Source organism: Pristiophorus japonicus, chromosome 15 (genome assembly GCF_044704955.1).
Source record: "Pristiophorus japonicus isolate sPriJap1 chromosome 15, sPriJap1.hap1, whole genome shotgun sequence".
NCBI classification, from domain to species: domain Eukaryota; kingdom Metazoa; phylum Chordata; class Chondrichthyes; family Pristiophoridae; genus Pristiophorus; species Pristiophorus japonicus.
The window spans coordinates 160549645-160574914 of NC_091991.1; the positions used below are offsets into that span (position 1 = coordinate 160549645).

The window sequence follows — 25270 nt, forward strand, 5'->3', positions numbered from 1 at the left end:
CGTTATAGGAAGGACGCGATTGCACTGGAGAGGGTGCTTCAAGAAAAAAAATAATAAAGTACTTGCTTGGCGGTAAAGTGCTTTTGGGACCTCCGGAGGTCGCTATATAAATGCAAGTCAGTCTTTCTACTTGCTGCGTCGGTCGCGTGCGTGTGTGGTTGTGGGCGCACAGCCTCCGGCTTCACCCGGCGCCAAGCATCCTCTCGCGAGATGTGGCCGGCGGCGCGCGACCGCGCTGTGGCACGGTTGCTGGGTGACAGCGGCTCGAGCCGGAGGGGCGGCAGCAGCAGTGGTCTGACTGACTGACTGACTAACCTGAACATGGATACTGCAAACGGCGGCTGAAGGCTCCTCGGGGCATCTCAGCGGCTGCCACCGCATCAGGGCGGAGCGACCAATCTTCCCGGGAGAGGAGGAGGAGGGGGTGGGGAATTATTTTTAAATTTATTTTTTAAAACAACCTTGTCTGCAGGGGAGCGAGAGTCGAGCCTTCGAGAAGAGACAGACGGTTCAACTTGTACAAAAAAAAACACACGCACGCACACCCTGGAATAAAGCGCACCCCGAAAACAGCGGCTATTTGTGGCCGGGCTCGTCGAAAAGGCACCGGCTTGGGTGTGTGTGAAGTGAGAGAGGTAAGATGCACGACATCAAGGCAAAGGAAAATTACTGCCGGGCTGGAGGAAATAAAGAGGACATTGTGAAGGCGAAAGAAACGCCGCAGGGATGGAGGGACGTGTACTGCCTTTTGCTGAATGTGACATTACTGAGTAGGCTCGCATGCACTGTGAAGCAGGAAAGGAACAGCCAGACCGCACAAGGAAAACTTTTGTAGCTGTACAATTCCACTCCAATTATAGCTTGAAATTGGATGGAGTCATCTATAATTTCATGCATTTAGGAATGCACCCCTAAAAGTAAACCTGTTTTGTTCCATCGCGCCCTCAAACTTCAAGATGAGATGTGTAGTTTTGTTTTTAGATCAGCTTTTTTTTTGGTTGAATCCAGGGATTTAAAACGAAATCTCTAGGACTCCCAAGCTATTATTCTCAGAGGCTACAGTAAGTTTGGTTCCCGATGCCCACTGATCAAGAGTTCAGAGTAGTCAGGACAGCACTAGAAACTTTTGCACGCAGTATTTTACTCTGAGGATTTAAAAAATATTTCGAGTGTTAATTTATAGCGCTGCTTAGCTAAAACGGTGTGATGAGTGCTTTTCCGGCTGTTTTTTTCCGGTCTATTGTGTAATTTTAAGAGAGGGTAACATCGAGCCGTGTGCGAAGAAATTAACTCTAGCTGAAAGACGCCAGAATAGTGTGAAGTTTAGCATCAGCAGGAATGAATTGAAACATAATTAGTAAACATTGTATTTGTGTATTTTTAATTTACTTTAATTTTATTTCAGCTGTTCAGTACTGAGACTAGCTTAAATTTGCTTACTTGGCGACTTAACTGGGCAGCTTTGGGCCGGTAATAGATTACAAAATAACAACTACTTGTATTTATATAGCACCTTTTTTAATGTAGTAAAACATCACAAGGTGCTTCACAGGAGTATTATAAGACAAAGGCATTTGATACTGTCAACTGTGAGGGCTTATGGAGCATCCTCCTCCGTTTTGGATGCCCCTGAAAATTTGTCAACATCCTTTGCCTGCTCCACGACGACATGCAGGCCCTGATCCTAATCGGAGGATCCATTACAGACCCAATTCATGTCCTGACCAGGGTCAAACGGCTGCATCATCGCTCCAACCCTCTTAATCTTCCTCGCTGCCATGCTCCACCTCACTGTCAACAAGCTCCCTGCTGAAGTGGAACTAATCTACAGAATTAGTGGGAAGCGGTTTAACCTACGCCGCCTCCAGGCCAGGTCCATGATCACCCAAACCTCTGTCGTTGAACTGCAGTATGCTGACGACTCCTGCGTCTGCGCACACTGAGGCTGTACTCCAGGATATAGTCGATGTATTCACCGAGGCTTATGAAAGCATGGGCCTTGCGCTTAACATCTCTAAGACAAAGGTCCTCCAAAGCCTGTCCTCGCCACACAGCACTGCTCCCCAGTCATCAAGATTCACGTTGTGGCCCTCGACAACATGGACCACTTCCTATATCTCGGGAGCCTCTTGTCAACAAAGGCAGACATTGATGCGGAGATTCAGCATTCGTCAGTGCAGCCTTCGGCCGCCTGAAGAAAAGTTTTTGAAGACCAGGCCCTCCAACCTACCACCAAGCTCATGGTCTACAGGGCTGTAGTAATACCCGCCCTCCAGAGGCATGGACGATGTACAGAAGACACATCAAGTCGCTGGAGATATGTCACCAACGATGTGTCTGCAAGATCCTGCAAATCCCCTGGGAGGACAGACATCAGTGTCCTCACCCAGGCTAACATCACCAGCATTGAAGCACTAACCACACTATCAGCTTCACTGGGTAGGCCGCTTAGTCCGCATGTCAGACGCGAGACTCCCTAACCTCTATGCGGAGCTCCTTCATGGCAAACGAGCCAAAGGTGGACAGCGGAAATGTTACAAGGACACCATCAAAGCCTCCCTGGTGAAGAAGTGTGACATCACCACTGACACCTGGGAGACCCTGGCCGAAGACCGTCCTAGGTGGAGAAAATGAATCCGGGAGGGTGTCGAGCTCTTCGAATCTCAACGCTGCCAGCATGAAGAGGTTGGGCGCAGGCAGCGGAAGGAGCGTGCGTCAAATCAGTTCCCCCCGCCCCTTTTCCCCCGACGAATATCTGTCCCACCTGTGACAGGATCTGTGGCTCTCGTTAGACTGTTCAGCCACCAAAGAACTCACTTTAGGAGTGGAAGCATGTCTTCCTCGATTCCAAGGGACTGCCTATGATAACACACATTTTGACACTGAGCCCGATGAGGAGAAATTGGGGTAGGTGACCAAAAGCTCAGACAAGGAGGTAGGTTTTATGGAGTGTCTTAAAGGCAGGGAGGTTTAGGCAGGGAATTCCAGAGCTTGGGGTCTAGGCAACAGAAGGCACGGCCACCAATAGTTGAGCGATTTTATAATCTGGGATGCTCAAGAGGGCAGAATTACAGGAGCACAGACATGTTGGGAGTGGGGGCGGGAGGAGATTGGAGATAGGGAGGGGCGAGGCCATGGAGGGATTTGAAAACAAGCATGAGAGTTTTGAAATTGAAGCATTGCTTATTGGGAGCCAATGTAGGTCAGCGAGCACAGGGGTGATGAGTTTACGGGACTTGGCGTGAGGTTTGATTAACTGTGGACAGTTTTTTTTTATTGTGGCTGTTGGGCTATTCAGATTTGAAATGTAGTGAAACTGGTTCTGCAGACCCCTGGGGTTCAAGAGACTTTCCTGGGGGTCTGTGACTGGGGGTAATTTCAAGCCTGCTCCTCTTTATAAAACCAACACTGATTCAATTCTTGCAAATTAATCTCAACGGCTGGGGCCTGCCTCTTCACAGAAGTCCACAACTCTCTTACTTTGCGGCAAACCAGACTCCATACCCACCCCTTCCTTCAACCACTGCCTGCCCCACCTGTGACAGAGACTGTAATTCCCTTACTGGACTGTACAGTCACCTGAGAACTCACTTTGGAAGCTAGTTTTCCTCGATTTCGAGGGACTGCCTATGATGAACGCTAAGAATAGGAAAGTGGTAATAGAAGATTAGGAGGATCAGTGGGTGGGAGTGGGAATGTTCAAATTCATAGCAAATTGGAGCAATTTTTGGATCAAGGAAGGCTATACCAAAGGAACTGCCTTCACCTGAACTCAAACGGCATCAAAGTCCTTGTGCATGCATTTTGGCTGCTGCTCTGGACCCAAGTTCATTACTTCAACGTCATCCCACACAAGATCTCTGACTTTAACTTCAGACTCTTATTGTCTCAGTTCTATTCTCCAATTACTACCAGGATATATCTATACTAATCTTATCCATGCCTATGTAATCTGAGTTTCCCTGTGTCTATTCGTGTGTGCATTTTTGTTTTGGACCCAAGCCCATTGCTTCTCTCTCTCCTCTTTCTCTTCACTTTACCCCTCTTAGGCCCTTCTCTCCTGTGATCATGCCTCTTCATTACTCCACTCTCGGCTACTGTCGCTTAAATCCCTACCCCAACCCTTCACACTACCTTGACCGTCCTACTCTCCTGCCGATATCTCAGGTTTGTTACCTCTTGTTTAAGCCCACAGCTTCCCTCTGTGCCTGTCATCATCCTCCCACTGGGACCATCGAGGCACACGCCACTGCTTCCTACAAGCAGCAACCCCACCTACCCCATTCCACTCCCTTGCCATCCCACTAGGAGTTAATCTTGCCAACCTCCTTCCCATCCCTTGCATTTTCTTCCAGAATTTCCATTCACTTTGCCCTTGCCATCCCATGATCTTTATTGTGGATGATTTACACAGCAATGAGATAATGGCCAGATTATGGGCCCAAGTTTCCACATGATTCGCGCCTGATTTTTAGGAGCAACTGGTGGAGAACGGACTATTTTAGAAATCGCAATTCTCCACATTTTTTTTTCTGCGGTTCTAGTCAGGTAGAACAGTTCTAGTTTAGAACAGAATTTTTTCTTCAAAAGGGGGCGTGTCCGGCCACTGACATCTGATTTGAAAGTTTCCACAGTGAAAATGTACTCCAAACTAAAGTAGAATGGCGCCAGTGAAGATTTTTGTAGAACTGGAAAAACCTGTTCTACACATTAAAAAAATCAGGCGCAGGTTACAAATTAGGCGTCCAGAACGAGGTGGGGGGGGAAGGGAACTCATTAAATTCGACAATGAATCCTTATTTATACTTCTACAAATATTATACAAATAAATCCAACCTGAATAAACATTTATAAGCCGAGAGAGAGAGATCAGGGAAGAGAGGGGGGGGGGAGGTCAGGGAAGAGAGGGGGGGGGGAGGTCAGGGAAGAGAGGGGGGGGAGGAGGTCAGGGAAGAGGGGGGGGGAGGTCAGGGAAGAGAGGGGGAGGGAGGTCAGGGAAGAGGGGGGGGGAGGTCAGGGAAGAGAGGGGGAGGGAGGTCAGGGAAGAGAGGGGGGGGGGGAGGTCAGGGAAGAGAGGGGGGGGAGGTCAGGGAAGAGAGAGGGGGGGGAGGTCAGGGAAGAGAGGGGGGGGAGGTCAGGGAAGAGAGGGGGGGGAGGTCAGGGAAGAGGGGGGGGGAGGTCAGGGAAGAGAGGGGGGGGGAGGTCAGGGAAGAGAGGGGGGGGGAGGTCAGGGAAGAGAAAGGGGGGGGGAGGTCAGGGAAGAGAAAGGGGGGGGAGGTCAGGGAAGAGAAAGGGGGGGGAGGTCAGGGAAGAGAAAGGGGGGGGAGGTCAGGGAAGAGAAAGGGGGGGGAGGTCAGGGAAGAGAAAGGTGGGGGAGGTCAGGGAAGAGAAAGGTGGGGGAGGTCAGGGAAGAGAAGGGGGGGGAGGTCAGGGAAGAGAGGGGGGGGGAGGTCAGGGCAGAGAGGGGGGGAGGTCAGGGAACAGGAGCGGGTGTCGGGTCGGGGGGGGGAGCGGGTGTCGGGTCTGGTCGGCGGTGGGGGACGAGTGTCGGGTCTGGTCGGGCGGGGAGCAGGAGCTGGCCGTGGGAGGAGCCTCATTCACGCAGCCCCAGTGAGGCCATTGGGCCAGGGCTAGGGGCTCCGTGCTTCGGGCCCCTCCCACACAGTTCGGCGCCTGGATCTACTGCACTTGCGTGCCGACTGTAGCGCGCATGTGCAGAGGTCCCGGCACTGTTTTCAGCGCAGGGACCTGGCTGCGCCCCCCCCCACAGCTCGTGCTGGCTGCGCCGAGTGCCACAGGACCTGTAAGTCGGTGGAGAATACCAAGGATTTTTTTAGGTGCTGGGGCGCCCGTTTTTTTTCTTGTGGAAACTTGGGCCCAATCAGTTTGTTTTTAATGATGGTGGTTGAGGGATAAATATTGGTTAGGAGACCTGCTCCTCTTAGTAAATAATGCCAAGGGATTTTTTACATCCAACTGAGAGGGCTGATGGGTCCCCTGTTTAACGTCTTATCCAAAAGACTGCACCTGCGACAGTGCGGCACTCCCTCTGTATTGCAGAATGGTGTCCGCCTGGATTATGTGCTCAATACTCTGGAGTGGGACTTGCATCCACAACCTTCAGAGGCGAGAATGGTACCCACTGAGCCACGGCTGACACCAGCTCTCAAACACAGGTACAGCATCTCTGATCACTCCCTTGTATCCCACTCCACTCACAGCCCCTCCCAACCCCACTTCCTCTGTCTGCCCCTGGAAGTCACTTACAATGGCACTTTCAAGTTCCCAACAGTCTAAGCTTTGGCCCTTGACTCTCTGCGATTATTTCTGCAGCTACAGATCTGCTCCATCACTCCCTCAGCTTCACTTTTGACACCCTTGACTCCAGTAAAACTCTACTTTTTCTTCTCCACTACCATCTGTCGTCTTAAACCCCTCTCCCCGCATCCTGCACCAGCACCTCCAACAAGTTAAAGGAGCTCATAGACTTCTTTATTACGAAGATTGTGACTGTCTATCCAGCTGCCTCCACCGCATCCCTCCCTTTCCCCAGCCCACCAAGCCAAACTTATCCCAAGGTTCCCCCCTGTTCTATCCCTGAAATCTCATCTTTCTCTAATTTCTCTCCTATCACCCCTCATGCTCTCTGCGACTTCATCTTGTCCATGAGAACAAACTCCTGCTCCCAGTAAACTGCTGATCACTCCTGGCCTCCATGGTTCCCTCTCCTTTTGATACTGTCCCCCTCCCTTTCAAATCTGCCATCATCAACTTCCTCCTCAAAAACTTATACTTGACCCTTCTGAACTTGCAATCTACCACCCCATCTCCAATCTCTCCTCTCAAGTCTTTAAACATGTTATTACGTCCTAAATTTGTGCCAACCTTTCACAGAACTTCATGTTTGAACCTCTCCATTCATGTTTTCACCCCGCCACAGTACGGAAATGACCTTTTATCAAAGTCGCATGAGATTACATGTGACTGTGGTGCACTATCCTTCCTCACCTTTCTCGACCTGTTTGTAATCTTTGAACAGTTGACCACACCATCCTCCGCCAACATCTATCTTCCATTGACCAGCTAACTGCGACTGCCATCACCTTGTTCCATTCTTATCTACACAGTCGTAGCCAGATAAACTCTTGCAATGCTTCTCTCTCCACTCCCACACCATTGTCTCTTGAGTCCCTCAAGGATCCATCTTTATCCCCCTCATATTTTTCGCTCGCTTGTTCGCTTTCTCTTTCTCTCTCTCCAGCTCTGCAACTCTCCAGTAGAGCATTGCCATGTCATCTTTTCACCAGTGCTTAATATACAGTACAGAATTATGTAAAATACAAATTGTTAAATCTATAATAAAATGTTGTCCATATGCCATAGTCTTCTCTCTCTCCTCTTTCTCCCCCCCAACCCCCCCCCCCCCCCCCATCTATGTTCTAAGTAACAGGATGATGTAGGCTGGAGCCTTTTGTCCCAAACATTTAAAAGGGGATTGGAAATGACTTAAAATAAAAATACCGACTGACTTGGTGAAAGGGCAGGAAAATAGGGTAGCTCCAGTTGGAGTTAACACCAGCAAGAACATGATGGACCATGTGTCCTCCTTGCGTGCTATAATATTTGTGATTCTTTAAGCTACTTTAAAGTTAATCATCACAGGAAAATCAAACTTCATTTTAGAGGTTGTTTATTTGCAGTGTCTTTCCTGATATCAAACTGTGGGGGTATAGCTAACTTACTGTTTTATACTTCCTCGTTTTGACTCTCTGTGGCTCAGTAGTGAGGATTCTTCAATCTGATTGGTTGAATAGCCTTGCTGTTTATTGACCTGCTGACATATGTCACTGATCCCTTGTAGAGGGCACCACACTGGATTAAAGAAAGTCTCTGCTCAAAGGTGCCCGAAAACGTTGGGGGCAGCTGTCAGCGAGGTGATCCCCGAACGCCGCTCCTTTGCTGCTGACCGCACAACCTGGGCCAATGTAATTCTATGTTAGAAAAGTGAAGGTTTATAAAAGGAAAAACAATAGTCCAAACACTGTAGAGGAAACAGTCACAAGTGTGTTACACTGTGCTTTTAAAAAGTTGTATAATAATGATCTATCATAACAATCCACCTAACTTTCTGTTTATATCACACTTTTAAATTAAACTTTAAGGAAAAGAATGAATTTTTTTCTGTGGTGGGAGTGCTTTTGATGTAAATTATTTCCCATATATCCAACATTAGAAATGCTCAAATTCATTTTAAAAGTTGTGCATTGACTGGAGATATTATTTTTTAAGGCTGTCTCCATGGAGCTTGGACAAATCCTAAAACCAGCTCTGCTTTGGACTTCATTGGAAGTGGTCCCCTGGAAAAAGAATGTATACAATGGGTGTCATCCAACAATTCAAACAGTAAAACCATGGTATTAAAAGTAAGTTATATTCAGTATGGTATTATAGATTTACGATGGAATCAATTTTGAATAGTCTCAAAATAGACTCTTTTTATTACACGACATTTGTAAAAAAAACTTTAGGGTACTTGAGTACTGAACATAGTGTTTATATAAAGCTTTAGGACATTCTCACTTTGAATGAATGGGAATTTCATTCAAGTTAGCAAAACAAGCCAGTGGTACAATGAGCTTAAAGTTTTATTTTGTTGAAATTTGTCTTCCCCTCTGAACATTTTTTCCTTTTTTTTTATAGTTTATTTATTTTAAGATTTCATCACTCGTTCCTCAAATGCACGCTTTAAAATATGTGGTTGGGAGAGAGGTTAGAGAGAGACTGGTTTTTAGTTATTTTTTCTAGATGTTTCTGTGACGGTGATAATTTCACCAGATTTTGTCAAGTAGATGTTGAGAATAAAAATGCCACAGGCCAACATGCTTAGCAAACACACAAGAATGAACTTGAACATCAGTTTTTTTTTATTTAGAAAAATTATACTTTAACATGTACTGCAATTAACCATTTATGCATCATGTATTCCTTCTTTAGCTACAGGATCCAGAAATAACACTGAAGACCTGAAGAATATTCTGTGTTTGAGTACACTATGTTGCTTCACATATTTGGGATTTAAATATAACCCATGCAGATTGGACAGATAACAGTAGATGTTTATAAGGGTCCTGAGGAGCAAAACATGTTTAAGCAGTGTATTGAACCATCTTAGTTCACAGCACAGCCATTCAGCCCATTATTTCTGTGCCAGCTCTTTGAACTCTGAAACTAATTCCATTGCCATGTTTCCCCCCTTTTTCCCTTAAAGCAGGGATGTCAAACTCACATTTTACATGGTGGGCCTGATCTGACATCCGACACTTTGCATGGGTCACATTCAAAGTTATTTGGACACTGGGTAGAAATTAGTTTTGTTTTGTGGGCATAAAACTGGCACTGTATACCAACTGCTGGGTGCCAGAACCTGTACCTAATCTACGCTGGCAGCAGAGCCGCCACCTTACCGTCCTCACTTTTTTAGGTATCCCTGTGACTGCCTGAAATCGGGGCTGGATCATTTTAAATATGCACAGAAGGGACCTGTGCCTATTTCTGGGCCCTTTTGCAAAATGTGTCTAAAACTGTGTCAACTAGTTTTCCCAGTTCTGTAGCGGCCCAAACAGCAGTCCTTCAAGAGGCTGCTGAAGAAATGGTTAGGAACGTTTTTTTTTTTTACTTCTCCTTCTGTGAAGCAGCAGGAATGCACCTCCCAGCCAAACAGCACCGCCCTGGGCTGTACTTGGCCCTCCTGGGTCTCCCCCGTGTATTGGAGCTTGTGATGCCCCCTGATTAAGCTGGAATTTAAAATGATTCTACAGGACAGAACTATTACATATAATGAAATGTTACCATTGTGGACTTTTCGAATTAGTGGTGGCTATACAGTAACTGCTGTTATGTAGCAGGCTCGTTTTTCACTAATTATTCTGAGATTTAAAGAGAGAATTGCAGTGAAGTGTCAAACTGCCATTCTGCTTGCACCATCTGCTGAGATAATTGAATTAGGTTGATTTTAAGCTACTTGTGCATGCCTAACCATTACACATCAACTGTTCCTCTAGTTACCTCCAAATATTTTTATTGTTTGAAAGGCACCTGGAATAAAGAAAATCATGCCAAAAAACAGCAAATACTGGCATTCAAGAGATGGGTCTTTCGACTCATGAAAGATGACCATTATTCATTGCTCCCTCATGATGACATATCCTGTATTTATACTGTGGGAATGAATAGACCCTGGAATCCTAGAATGCCACATGTGGCTGCCAACTAGTCAGTGATTTGCATGCATTTTATTTTTACTCTTGTCCAAAATTGATATAACCTGAAAATTTTCACAAAGATTAACTGATTATAAAGTTTTTTTTTAAACTCAGTATTCAATTAAAATTGCTTTGTCTTTTCCAGTTGAACTTTATAACAAAGATTAAAAATTGGCAAAATATTATTTTTCTTGATTACATGATTTAATAAATATTTTGAAAGCCGGAGAACAAGTTCCAACGCGCACGAGTATATTTTCTTTAAGAGATCCATAGAGCAACTGTAGTTTACATCATAGAATGCCATTCGGTCCATCGTGTCCAATGCTGACTTTTTGCTAGAGCAATTCAAAATGAATCCCACTGCCTGGCTGTTTCTTAATAGCTCTGTAACTTACTCTGCTTTAAATCATTATCCACTTTGCCAAGGCAATGATGTCAGTCTCAATGCCACAACACCCTATTTCATGTCCTGTTCTGTGTGCAGTAGTTAAAACCTTGCAGCTTTAAAAATGTGCAGGCCAGTCATGACATTTAACTTCTGAGATTACAAAGCAGATCAGAACATATTTGGATATTTAAAAAACATATTTTGATTCATCAATGCTTGCAGGGTGATGTAATATCCAAAGATTCATATTTTGTATTGGGCACATATTCAGGTTGTGACTATTGTTGTATGGCTGTCTTGCTCTTTTCGCTTTGTTGCTTTAAACGTCGAATTACACGCACACTCAGTTGTAGCAAAGGCCAGAACGGGTCTTTTATTCAGACATTCATACTAAGCAATTTCTCTGCTTGCAAAGGCAGCTCTCCAAGAAGTGACACACACCTTTCGAGATTCCAGTGTTCTGGTGTCCGTGTGTGAGTGACAAAAACCAGTTCCATCTCTTCTACCTAAAAAGCCTTTGAACTCTTATTTCTTTGCATTTAGACAATCACAGCTAACTGCATTCTGGATCGTTTAACATACAGACAGTGTCATCAAATAGTAACAAGGTACACTCAAATACAGATGATGTCATGTATTATTATTCACACAGTAACAAGTTACACTCATAATTAACATACAGACAATGTGAATTACTGTACACAAACCAGGTGATCGGCATGCATAGATAGTATTGTTGATACATACAAACACTCATTTCCGTGGCTAAAAGGCACCATATCGTCTAGCAGCCTGTTTTAATCCAATCTTGAATCTTCCAACTTTTAACCCTTTCGATCTCCGAGGCAAAGAGCTTCAGAAATGCAGGCTTGTGCTCCCACAACTATGTGGAAGAAATGTGATTTTTAGAATATTTGGCTCACCGAGTTTGACACATCTGTTGCTAACAAAACACCCCCTGAGTTTGGCAGTGCAATATGTCTGCTTGCTGACAACAGTCTGCAAGTTCAGCTGTTTAAGCTGAAGTCCAGTATAAACTGAGTGTACAAGTAGGGTCGTGGTAAAATTTCTCATACGAGTTCAGGTTAATGTTTATCAAAAAATAATTCCTTCCTTGATTTCTATAAATTCCAGTAGTTCCAGCTATGTGCTCATTTATCTTGGAATTCAATTTTCATTACATGCGAGAAGGATTTTGTTAAACATTTATTTATAAAAATTCTAACTTGGCTCATTTGGACGATACTAGTTCTTAGTGAAGCTTGTCAGAATTCTGTTAAATGGCATTTGTTTGCCAATCCTGTGTTAGCAAGAGTTCCAAATGTTAGCTTCATTTTGATATCATTTCTAACAATTTATATTTTAAATATCTTTTTTTAAACGGTGCTAGCAGTTACTGTACCATTACAATCGCAACATGCAGTTATGTTGAACAGTTCAATCACTAAACATTAGCCAGGATTGTAACCTGTGCTTTTTCTGCCTCAGTGCCAGCAACTTGCCACCTAGTGAAACTTTGTTCCTCTGATCTCTTCACATACTGCCTGTACCTCTCAACTTTATAAGGATCTACAATAGTTTCTTTCCGCCTTGGTTACATCATTAAGCAAGGATGGCATGCATTTTTTTTAAGTTTAAAAAAATATATATATATTTTCTCCTGACTGCAGCTGTAACAATAGCAACTTAGAATTTGGTGTTCCACGTGTAATGAAAAATATCTTGGCACTTTACAGGTTGGACTTAAGAGGAGTGGACACATAGAAGGATAGAACAGAAATGGGCGGGAATCGGGATGGATGGGAGGTGGCCTTTTTGAAAATGTATGTAGCTGGAGTTTTTTTTAGAAATCGCTTTTTTTTTAAAGCTGGGATTGAGGTGACCAAACAAAGGGATTTAGGAAGGAAGTGTCAGAGGACAAGGACATAGTGGCGAAAAGAAATGTCACCAATGGTGTGACAAGGAGCACAGAACAGAGTAGTCTGGTGTCGGAGAAGTGGAGGGCACGTGTGGAGACATACATCTGAAGATTGCTGAAACTGGGTGGGGTGAGGCTATGTGAACATTTGAAGATCAAGATCTTGAGTCAATTTGCAAAGACACAAAGTCAGTGGAGCTTGGCAAGGATGGGGGAATATATGTGGGAGAGGATACTAGCCAAGGCAATCTGGTTGTAGTTTGTGGACAATTCAGGTGGGGGGGGGCAAGCATTGGAGAACTTGAAGCTCAGAGTAATAAAGGCGGGGATTTGGATCAGTACTTCATCTCGCTATTTATCTTGACCAGTGTCAATGGAAAGCACAAATAACACTTCAAAGAAGGTACAGAAAAAGAGCAAACAAAACTAAGATAAAAGAAAGAACCTGAAAATAAAGTACTGGACCAAAAGTACAAAAGATGTGCAGGTTTAAAATATATTTTTTAAACTTGAAACAAAAAGCAGTACTTACAAAAGTGGATTGTTAGTCTCATTTGTTAAATTATCGTAGCATGTTTCAGGAAAAATCGAATAATCAACATTTTATAAAAAAGATAGTGTTTTTCTCAGCAAGACACTAGCCAATATCTTCCGCTGCTAACCTGCAATTGTCTGTTCATTCATTTTAATAGGTGGAAAATTGCAGAATGGTTAATGCATAAGCGGAAAACTCTGGTTTGAATGTTCAAACTCTCAACCAGCTAGGGTATTAACCCAAGCATTTCCTCCTGTTAATACAACATTCCTCCTTTAGAAAAAAAAGTCACAAAAATGCAGTGAGAATTTGACTTGTAATCAACAACTGCTCTGAGTGATTGAGTATGATGGTTATTTTATTAAATTCATTCATGGGATGTGGGCGTTACTGGCAAGGCCAGCATTTATTGCATTGGCAAGGCCAGCATTTATTGCCCATCCCGAGTTGCCCTTGAGAAGATGGTGGTGAGCTGTCTTGAACCACTGCAGTCCATGAAGTGAAGGTAGTTCTGGAGGATTTTGACCCAGCAACAATGAAGGAACGGCGATGTATTTCTAAGTCAGGATGGTATGTGATGGAGGGGAACTTGCAGAGGTGGTGTCCCATGTGTCTGCTGCCCTTGTCCGTCTAGGTGCTAGAGGTCACGGGTTTAGGAGGTGCTGTCGAAGAAGCCTTAGCCAGTCGATTGAAGGAATCACTCTGCCTATTATCCGTTCTTCAGTACAGCATCCTGGATATCCATTATTGTACATCCTCTGTCACCACTCTTTCATAAATCATCTTCATCTACTCCCTGCCCAGGAGCTTTCCTCACTGAATTTGCTTCCTTGTTGTACGTCCTCAATCTCTGCAATGAGACCCCTCATAAGGGATTTCAACCTCCCCTAAAACCCACATTGCCCACCACAACTGATTTCTTTGCCTACCTTACTTTCCCCAACCATGTTAAAACACACATTCTCCTCATCAATTTAAAAAAAAAAAACACTCTTCGTTCACTGTTTGATAAAACTGAGTGACTTGCTTAGGCTGCTTCAGAGGGTAGCTTAAGAGTCAACTGTCACATATAGACCAGATTGGGTAAAAGCGGCAGGTTTCATTCCCTAAAGTACATTGGTGAACCTGTTGGATTTTTACAACCCAACAACTTCATGGTCACTTTTACTGGTACCAACTTTGTGTTTATCTCCAGTTTTTAAAAACTGAAATCAAATTCTTAAACTGCCACGGTGGGCTTTATACTCGGCATTGTCTGGATTATTAGTCGGACCTCTGGATAACGTAACCAATATTTCTCCTGATTTTAATTGTGATTCAGTTGGAATCAAACACCAAGTTTGTTGATGATTAGATTAGACTGAATAAAAAATACCTTGGTTAAATAATTCAACTAGCATTCTTACAATGGACAGGTTTATTTTAAACTGATTCTGAAATCTTTCTACTCTTTTGTTCTAGAGTCCACTTGTTTCGAGATGATTCTTTGTAGATGAACAGACAGCGGAGGCCTGGTGACAGAGGCTGGGCAGGTATGCACGTACTCAAAATGAGTAAATCTCGGATCTTCCAGATCTGTGGCATCATGGCCTCTGTGTTCATGATTCTACTGATCATATTTTATTGGGATGATGTTGGAACAACCCATTTCTACTTGCACACTGCCTTCACAAGAATTCAGGCCACACATCTTCCTACCATGATGAGCCAAAACCATGACCATCTAAATTCCGAAAAGACAATAGAAGAAAGAATGTCCAGTTTCAAAGCTGATATTCAGGATGATCTTGAATTAATGTATGTGGAAAACCCAAAGGGATACCAAGGGGAAGGAGGTTCTCACGAGATGAAACAAACCTTCAATGCAATAACTCTACCCAGCCTTGAGGAAGAGCTCCAAGGCATTGACTTGGGAATCAATTCTGCAAAGACTAAGACTGAGTTAGAACGGATACAGAATGAGAGGAAACAGAAAATTGAAGATATTTGTGCAGACTCCAGTATCATGTTCTCAGGGAAAAATAGGTATTTTGAAGATATTCCAAATAAAGAATTGGACCATCTAATCGTAGATGACCGGCATGGGATCATTTACTGCTATGTTCCCAAAGTGGCCTGCACTAATTGGAAACGGATGATGATTCTATTGAGTGAAAGTCTTTTAAAGCTAGGCACTCCATATCGTGATCCACTTGATATCCCCAGGGATCTTGTGCACAACTCCACCAGCCATTTCACTTTCAACAAGTTCTGGAAGCGCTATGGAAAATTCTCAAAACACCTCATGAAGATCAAACTCAAAAAATACACCAAATTTCTCTTTGTACGTGATCCTTTTGTAAGACTAATTTCTGCATTCCGCAGCAAGTTTGGAATTCAGAATAAAGATTTTTACAGCCGCTTTGCAATCCCAATGCTCCAGTTGTATGCTAATTATTCTCACCCGCCATCATCTGTCAGTGAGGCTTTCTCTGCAGGAATCAAGCCCACCTTTGTTAACTTCATTCAGTATTTATTGGACCCTCGGACGGAGAAGGATATGCCTTTTAATGAACATTGGCGACAGGTATATAGGCTATGCCACCCATGTCAAATAAATTATGACTTTATTGGAAAACTAGAAAGTTTGGATGAGGATGCCAGTTACTTGCTTAAATTGCTGAACGTGGAAAAGCTTGTTCAATTTCCGCGCAGCTTGCGGAACCGGACAGTTACCAGCTGGGAAGAGGACTGGTTTGCAAAGATTCCGGTGGCTTGGAGGAAAAAGCTGTATGAACTTTATGAGCCTGATTTTGTTGTCTTTGGTTATCCTAAACCCACAAATTTATTATTTGACTGATCTCAAAGACGCACTAAAAGCCTTAAAAGAGAATGGGTATGCAGTTAATGCCTCGTATGCAACTCCTTGACAGATCTCATCTTGCCAAATATAAGTTGGAAGTATAGTGAATATGTCACTATCACAACATATTGATTACATCACATTATGTCAAATTCTTCCCCTGGCCCCATGTAATAATCTCAAACCGCAAAAATTAATAATTTTATATTGGCCAGTAGAGGGTTTAACGCAGGTGGCCTTGTCAATGGATAGTCTTGATAACCAGATGGCAATCGGTCTCAAATTTAAATTCCATATATGCTAAACTACTAGGCAGTGGAATATAATCACTGGTATTTAACAGATATTCCTTACTGTGATGTAATTATGATATTTTGAGCTATTGAATGTTGATAATTCCATAGCACTCAGTGAAAAGTCTGAAGCAATTTTACTTGTGTTCATTTAAGTCAAAACAAGTATAGTATTGTGTTATTAGAATCAGTATCTGGGTTGATAATGGGAGAAAGGGCTTGGCTTTATCAATACCTGATAACTGCTGTGATAGTGATTTTAAGTAGAATTTCCTCCTACAATATACAAGCGTTTAAAAATCCAGGTTTGGGATTACCTATTCACTTAATTTGCCTTGCTTTCCTTCACACTCTCCAATCTTGATGGTGTCCTGCATGATAGGTCTTGGCCCTTCCCCTGGGTTTCTCAAAAAGCCTAATACTGCATACATCTTCTGATTTCCGTAATGCAATCTGGTATAGGAACTTCAAAGTAATCTCTCATGGGAAAGTTGAGTCAGTTATGAAGATTTCTTACTTGAATAAAAGTATCCCTCTGAACACACTGCTAAGAGTGCAATATTGGGTTAATTCTAAATGTAACCCTACTATTATTACAGGCAAATTATAACTTTAATTTCATTTTATTTCTATATTATAGCCATTGTGTTTGGGAAAAATGTCAAAGCAAAAGCCGTGTGCCTCGTATTACCCCGCTGATGCAAATGTGTTTTGCACATAATTCAGGAAGTGTCAAATTTCAGTTAGTAAGTTGAGCTACTGACCCCAGTCAATAATGTCACATAGAAATGTGTTGAAATATTGACTAATGGTAAATATTATACAAATATATATTTTATACATTTATGGGATAAAGCAATAGATTTTCTTTTGAGAATTACAGAAGTGTCTTGTTAATTTAGGGGATTTTTGCACACTTGGTTGTATAGCCGAAGAGAGAAGAGTAATAGAAAAAGGAGACGCTAGGGGATTATTTTCTTTACTAAGTCATCAATTTTCCTTTTTTTAAAAAATAAATAAATAAATCCCCCTCTTTTTAGGAGAGGTCTTAAACGAGGATCATTGTAACTTCATGGAAATCTGCTATTTTTGGATCTCTGTTTCACTCCCATTAACTGCAAAATGACCGCTTTGCTTTTTTATGGGACTGACTGGCCAGTTTGGAGCAGACTGGAGAAATTTGGAAATGTCTCTGTGGAAAAGTTGTTGCTGGCCTTGAAGCATCAGCTGCCATTAAATCAGTGGAGCTCTTCCAGAATGCACATGTTCAAATTTAGGCTTTTTGCAACAGTCCTTATTTGGGTTCACTGCAAAAAGACGACGGGTTCTGTAGACAAAAGTCCATCTCCTATAATCTGAAACTTCATATGCATGCAGTATATTAGACATGTTGCAGTGTTAACAGTTACAATTTTTGTGACCATATTATTGAAGACTTGCATCCCAAACCACCTTAGTCAATGCAGTGCAGACACTGTTGTTTTGTAGGCAAACACATACGAAAATATGTTACAAATGGCAATGAGGTAAATGAATGACTAGTTAATCTGCTTACCTGAACCAATAAATGTCTAATCCAAAGGGCAGTATCTCTGGCAATGTAGCATTCCCTCAGTGCTGCATTCATATGTCAGTTTATAATTATATGTTCAAGTACTGGGCTGGGGTATGAGCCCCACCACCTTCTGCCTCAAAACCAAGATGGCTAACACTGAGCCAAGTTTCTACTTAAAGCACTGGAGAACCACACGGGTTGCTCACCACATACTCCTTCACACACTGAAAGGCAGAAATGTCACATTGTCGGAACAGATGATTAAAACTAATAGCCTAATCTATCTACAAGTGTGAGAATTACACACAACTATTAAAAATACAGCAAGGTATATTCCACACCGAACAACAGATTGAATTAGTGCTCAAGGGTTTAAATGTCTTCTCCAGAGTGCATTTCTCACACCAACTGATGATTTGCATGACTTTCAAGAGGGTGGAACAGGCTTTTTTTTTAGACTTCTGATGAGGTGACGGCCCTAACACAGTCTGAATGTCAATTACAGAAATTAAAATCGAGAAAAGCTGGATTCTGAATTTGAGCACAGAGATAGGAATGACTAGTAATGCAGTGCCTTTATGCAGAGAGATGCCTTTCATGTCACGGGTGTTAAATGTGAGATAATAACCACCTTTCTTTTGTCTCCAAGATAATAAATCTCTATAAATTTGTATTCTTTAACTCCAGTCAGCAAAAAAGACATGGCTTACATTCTGAAAGTGGTCCCTAACTGAAGACCAAATTTATAATATATTGGCCTAAAACTTGCTGCAAACTGTAAAATTCACATATCAAGACTGAACCCTGCTTCTGAGTTCTGGAGTTGAGGCCAAGATCAGATCAGCCATGATCTTATTGAATGGCAGAGCAGGTTCGAGGGGCCATATGACTTACTCCTGCTCCTATTTCTTATGTTCTGTCACACTAGGCAGTCTGCTGCATAATTCTGGTTAGGCTGGGAAGGGTCCTCGAGATTGAATATATGGTAAAAATATGAGGATATATAGAGATTACTGGGGGGTTTTTTGAAAGAGGGGTGCTTTGTACAGAAAGTAACCCCCAGTGCCTCCTTCTCTTTTATAACTATTGTTTCAAAACTGCAGTCTTATTCTCTCTATATTCCTTAAATTCAAAATATCTGCTCTATTGACTACTGATCCCTATTAGTTGGCAAGAGTGAAAGTGATTGTGAGGGAGCCTCCTCCAAACCCTTTTTGCTCCAAATATGCAATTAGTTAAATAGGCTCCAGATATGATGTTATATATGCTAACATAGAAAATAGGTGCAGAAGTAGGCCATTCGGCCCTTCTAGCCTGCACCGCCATTCAATGAGTTCATGGCTGAACATGCAACTTCAGTACCCCATTCCTGCTTTCTTGCCGTACCCCTTGATCCCCCTAGTAGTAAGGACTACATCTAACTATTTTTTTGAATATATTTAGTGAATTGACCTCAACAACTTTCTGTGGTAGAGAATTCCACAGGTTCACCACTCTCTGGGTGAAGAAGTTTCTCCTCATCTCGGTCCTAAATGGCTTATCCCTTATCCTTAAACTGTGACCCCTGGTTCTGGACTTCCCCAACATTGGGAACATTCTTCCTGCATCTAACCTGTCTAAACCCATCAGAATTTTAAACGTTTCTATGAGATTCCCTCTCATTCTTCTGAACTCCAGTGAATGCAAGCCCAGTTGATCCAGTCTTTCTTGATATGTCAGTCCCGCCATCCCGGGAATGTAAATATGATTTTGTTTTTATGCTCTTTTCTCTCTTTCTATCCTTCTCCTCTCTCCCCACCCCAGTGACTTGTCTTTGCCTTCAGCCTTTCCCAAACAAAGCTTTTAATAAAATTCAGCATGAGAAGGTTAGCAAGATTGAAGCCCATGGGATTAAAGGGACAGTGGCTGTGAATACGATATTGGCAAGGATCAGAAAGCAGAGTAGTGGTGTATGGTTGTTTTTCTGGACTAGAGGGAGTGTTGCCCTATTAGGTATTCGGACCACTGCTCTTTCTGATATATATTAATGACCTAGACTTTGGTATACGGGGCATAATTTCAAAGTTTACAGATGACATGGGACTTAGAAATGTAGTAAACAATGAGGATAACAACCAACTTCAGGAGGACATCGACTGGTGAAATGGGCAGACACGTGGGAAATGCAATTTAATGCAGAGAAGTGTGAAGTTGTTATTTTGGTTGGAAGAATGTGGAGAAGCATTACAAGCTAAATGGGACAATTTTAAACGGGGCGCAAAAAGAGAGACCTGGGGTTGTATGTACACAAATCTTTGAAGGTGGCAGAACAAGTTGAGAAGACTGTTAACATGGCACATTGAATTCTTGGCTTTATAAATAGAAGCATAGAGTATAAAAGCAAGGAAGTTGTGCTAAACATTTATATTTAAAAACATTTTTTTTTTAATTGGTTAGGCTCCAGCTGGAGTATTGTGGCAAATTCTGGGCACCACACATCAGAGTGGATCGCAAGGCCTGGGAGAGGGTGCAGAGGAGATTTACTGGAATGGTACCAGGGATGACGGACTTCAGTTATGAGAAGCTGGGATGGTTCTCTTTGGAGCAGAGACGGTTAAGCGGAGATTTGATAGAGGGGTCCAAAATTACAAAGGTTTTATTTTTAATAGAGTAAATAAGCAGAAACTGTTTCCAGTGGCAGAAGGGTTGCTAACAAGAGGACACAAATTTAAGGTAATTGGCAAAAGAACCAGAGTCGATATGAGATTTGTTTTTAACACAGCGAGTTATTCTGGAACGCATTGCCAGAAAGGGTGGTGGAAGCAGATTCAATAGCAACATTCAAAGGGGAATTGGACAAGTACTTGAAGGGAAAAAAGTTTCAGGGCAATGGCGAAAAAGCAGGGGGATGAGACTAATTGGATAGCTCTTTCAAAGCTGGCACAGGCATGATAGGCCGATAGGCCTCCTTCTGTGCTGTATCATTCTAAGATCATATATTTATAAACCTGGTTGTGTGATCTTTTCTTGTGCTTTCTGCCTATTTTAAATCATTTCAGCAACTTTTTATGAAGACACTTTTTTTGAGGGGTGGTAATTTTAGCTTGCTTGCTTTTCTAGATTACAATAGAATATAAGATTTTTAAAGCCCTATTTTCAGCAGGGTTTTAAAAGTGGTTAGTGATGTAGTCTAAAACATGTTGTCTAAAACATGCAATTGGGTCACTTTGTCTAATTTTTAATCTTTACTGCAGTGTCACTGCCATGCGTGAGAAAGCTGACAGCCAGATTTGGAAGGTTTATCGATGTGTTGTCGTTGAGGATTGATTAAAACAAATCATCAACTCAAATAATGAGCAATGTCTACTTCTGCCTATTAACCAATGATCTAACCTGCTTCTAATTAAGGATATTCCTATATTGGAATATGTAAAATCCTTTAAGTTGTTACTGACTTTCTGGCAGATAATTGGTATTTCGTAGCATTGTGATTAATGTTTTTATAGCACTTTTAATCATTTTTACGCTAGCCCAAAAATCATTGTACTAATGACATCCCATACACGAGTAGAAATCAGAATTCAAAGTTATGTTGCACATTAATGTAGTCTTACACTTCACATACTTGTTGGAAATATCGATACTAACTGATATAAGTGAACATTGGGATAAATATTTTGTAATTGGTTGGTTTAGAGGGACAAGATGTGATTTTTATTTTTAATAAATAAAATGTCAGAATTTGTGCACTTTGGGCCTTAGAAAGCACACTTCTGGTGCCAGGTCAGTGCGCTGCCTTGCAAGCACAGTAGTGCTATCTTTCTCCGTATACCGAGAAGTTCTGTCAGTTCTCCTGATAATGAACATATAAAGAAGGGGAAAGTCTTGGATATTTCTGCATATTGAACTTTACAGAAATGTATTTGAAGCTCCTAAATGTCTGTTCATGTCATGAAATTGTATGTTATTTTGGGACTTCCCTTCATTGTTCTCCATAAAACATACACTGTACACTATTTATTCAGTTCTAATCTCCAAAGTAAAGTGGTCCCATTCAGGTGAGTGACCATGAATAGACTGGGCAAAAGCTAAATGGAGCTTTTGGAGCAAAAGGGAATAGATTATGTCTAGTCTGCAATTTTTTTTTAAACTGGTATTTATAATTTGTTATATATGCAGTAGTTTGTGAGGTATTGACTATTATATCCTTTTGGCTTTTACTCAAGATATCAAAACTGCTGAAAGCGGTTTTTTATTTTGAGGTTTTGCATTTTTGTAAAAGCTGGCAAAATGCGAAGTACGTGTCATTTTCTTAGCTGTGTGTAGGAGAAGCTTTTGAAAAGTTTACTTTTCTGTTTGATTTTTAGTAGTATATTGTGCAATAAAATTCCTCCGGCTTAATTAAGTAAAATTGGCTACTGTGTGATGGATAAGGTCAGCTGCATCCTGCTAAGGTGGATGTGGTAAAAATACAACATTAAATATAACTGGACATTTCAAACTTCTGTTTCTCTTGCAAATTGTACTGTATAAAATCAGATAATCTGACAATCATTAATATTCTTAAAAATATATATTTTTTAAATCCCTGTTCACTCATTGCTTCACTCAAAAGCAATTGTATTGGCAGTCCATCTTTTGATTAAGGAAATTGTTCTCTCTTGATCGTTTAACCCTGTTGATTGTTAACACAGCAGATATTGCGCATACACCCACCTTATCAAAGATCTAAATATACCCTGATCCTATTCTGAGTGCAAATGGAATAGAAATTTTCAATAAATTGTGTGCAAACTTCTTTCTAACTTGTGGTTGGCTTTTTATACTTTTGACTACCTTAACACCGTACCATTCCTTTGGGTAATTGCCAGTTACAAGTGTGGTACAAGTTAATTTTAATCCCTTTGCACATTTGGGTGATATAACTTATCTTTTGTTTCTATAAGCCCCCCTCCCACCATGTATTGTGAATGAGAACATCTCTCTTGTGCTTATTGGAAAATTCTTGTAATAGGTCAAAGTTCTGTTTCAAAAAGAATTAGTGCAAAATAAATTTTGTTGGTGAAAGAAAGAACTTGCATTTATAGTGCACCTTTCACATGTTTACACCCTGAGGATGTCCCAAAGCACTTCACAGCTTCTAAAGTACTTTTTGAACTGCAGTCACTGTTGTAATGTAGGGAAACATGGCAGCCAGTTTGCATACAGAGAGGTCCCACAAACATCAATGAAAAAGATAACAAAATAATCTGTCTGTGATGTTTGTCAATGGATAGATGTTGGCCAGGATACCAGGAGAATTCTCCACCCCTTTGAATACTGTCATGAGATCTTCTGCATTCACCTAAGCGAGCAAACAAGGCCTTGGTTTAACATCTCATCCAAAGGGCTGTTGAAGTGAAATTGGTGCACTGCTAGATGAATTGTATGCTATTTGCATATCTTGCTAAGCAGCAGATTCTAGGTACAATCCTCCAGTTGCAAGAAGATGCATTTTCTTTTAAGTGGGACTATAGGAAAGCCATTTCTGAACTGGAAGATAATCTAAACATTTTTGATATTTGTAACTATTGATTACTAATATAACAGTATTTAAAGACTTTAATATCAAACATCCTAAAGTGCTTCACTGACAAAATGGAAGGCAAGCATTGGTAGGAGACACGCCTGAAAGCAAGGTAGAGAAGATGGGTTTTGAGGCTTTTAAAGATAGGGAGATGTGTAGCAAGGAAGAGGGGTTCTGGAGAGAGGGTCTGATATGGCCAGAAGTTCTGCCAGCAATGGTTGAGTGAAAGGTGAGATGCGCAGGAAGCCATGGTTGGAGCATTGGGATATAGAGCGAGAGGAGGTTAGAGAAGTAGGCTGGGGCAAGACCATGGCCAGAATTGTAAACCATGATGATTTTTAATTTGGGTTGTTACGGGACAGTAAATAAATGAAGGTCAGCGAGGAAGAGGGTGATTGATGTGTGGGTTTGATTGTTGATACTGATGTAGTAGCTCTGCTTTAATTTTAAAAAATATATACTTTTCTTTAATAGTTCAGGAGACTATTGAGCCACATCTCGTGCTTGTACAGTTAATATTGTGTCATTTGGGGATTTCACAAAGGGAAATTGTGCAACTTAAGAGCATGCTGCAAAAAGTACACCTTCCTAGTGATGGAAGAAACAAGAGTATTTAAACAAATGGTAGTCAACAACTGCACTAATGACAAAAGGTCAGTGACACGGGCATCGGCTTTAAAAATCTAAAGCTCCACAATTCTGACTTGATCTTGCCTTAAGACCATCAATTCTGTTTTTACATATTTTAACTTATCCAAGTGCAGATGTTAGAATAGGTAGCAACCCTATTTCTTCCTGAATCTGACCATACAAAAGCAGTGCATCAGATACATGGGAACATGCTCTATCTTATAGTACCTGGAAATTGTTTTGCTTAATTGAAGTATAGAGAATTAGAAAGAAAGACCTGGATTTATATAGCGCCTTTCACGACCACCAGACATCTCCAAAACGCTTTACAGCCAATGGAGTACTTCTGGAGTGTACTCACTTGTAATGTAGGAAACGCAGCAGCCAATTTGCGCACAAGCAAGCTCCCACAAACAGCAATGTGATGATGCCCAGATATTCTGTTTTTTTTTGTTATGTTGGTTGAGGGATAAATATTGGCCAGGATGCACAATAGATATATATTCTAAAGGTTATTGCTGGTGGAACTAATTTGTTTTGTGCATTAAAGTTGAACATGATGTGTGGTGGTGCTAATTTTACAGTGACCCATGTCATTTATTTTATGTTTAATATTTATGCTACCACTGTTTCTATCCTAAAGAATGAAAATCCAGGTTTGATGTTGAAATACAGGGCCATTAGGCGATAGCATTGTTCTAATCTGCACTCTGCTTCAACATAAAACCTGTGCATTCATACACTAGAATTCTGTAATATAAACAGGGAATGCTGGAAATACTCAGGTCAGGCAGCATCTGGAGAGAAGTAGTTACCATAACCTGAAATATTAACTGTTTCTCTCTCTACAGATGCTGCCTGATTAACTGAGTATTTTCAGCATTCTCTTTATTTCAGATTTCCAGCATCTGCAGTATTTTGCTTTTGTACTAGATTTCTGTATCTGTTTTTACTATTTATATGTAAGTTAATATTTAACACCGGCAAATATGTTTATTTTATGGGTCACAATGTAAGAAAAAATGCCTTTATAAACAGAATGGGACTGAATGAAAATAGTATAAATGGTTGGCCTGTCTTGTTTTTATCTGTGTCTCTCATTGCGATCCATGAGCTTTATGCCAGCATTGTCATTAATAAAGCAAGGTTACACTTTCACACTCCAGACCAGACATTGTTTCATTTTTTTTTATAATTTAAAAAAATTATTCTTATGATGCAAATGCAGTAATATATTTAAATTTTATGTTTAACCTTGATTTTTATAGTAATATACTTTTGTAAAAAATAAAATTCAAA

General features: G+C 41.5%; 1 protein-coding gene across 3 annotated transcripts; it reads left to right on the plus strand.

Annotated features, from left to right (window-relative positions):
• Window positions 1-266: 266 nt before the first annotated feature.
• LOC139281180 (carbohydrate sulfotransferase 12-like) lies at window positions 267-25111 on the plus strand. 3 transcript variants are annotated; one of them, XM_070901214.1, is made up of 3 exons: window positions 267-424; window positions 8290-8423; window positions 14568-25111. In XM_070901214.1, the coding sequence occupies exon 3, from the start codon at window positions 14599-14601 to the stop codon at window positions 15943-15945; it is 1347 nt and encodes a 448-aa protein (XP_070757315.1). In that variant the 5' UTR covers window positions 267-424; window positions 8290-8423; window positions 14568-14598; the 3' UTR covers window positions 15946-25111. The 3 variants fall into 3 exon arrangements, with proteins under 3 accessions (XP_070757315.1, XP_070757313.1, XP_070757314.1); XM_070901212.1 differs by lacking the exon at window positions 267-424 and adding an exon at window positions 440-635; XM_070901213.1 differs by lacking the exon at window positions 267-424 and adding an exon at window positions 2760-2935.
• The last annotated feature ends 159 nt before the right edge of the window (window positions 25112-25270 follow it).

What these genes read in the sequence shown, in the direction of transcription:
- LOC139281180 (XM_070901214.1), top strand. Translation starts at nt 14,599, where the DNA reads ATGAACAGACAGCGGAGGCCTGGTGACAGAGGCTGGGCAGGTATGCAC.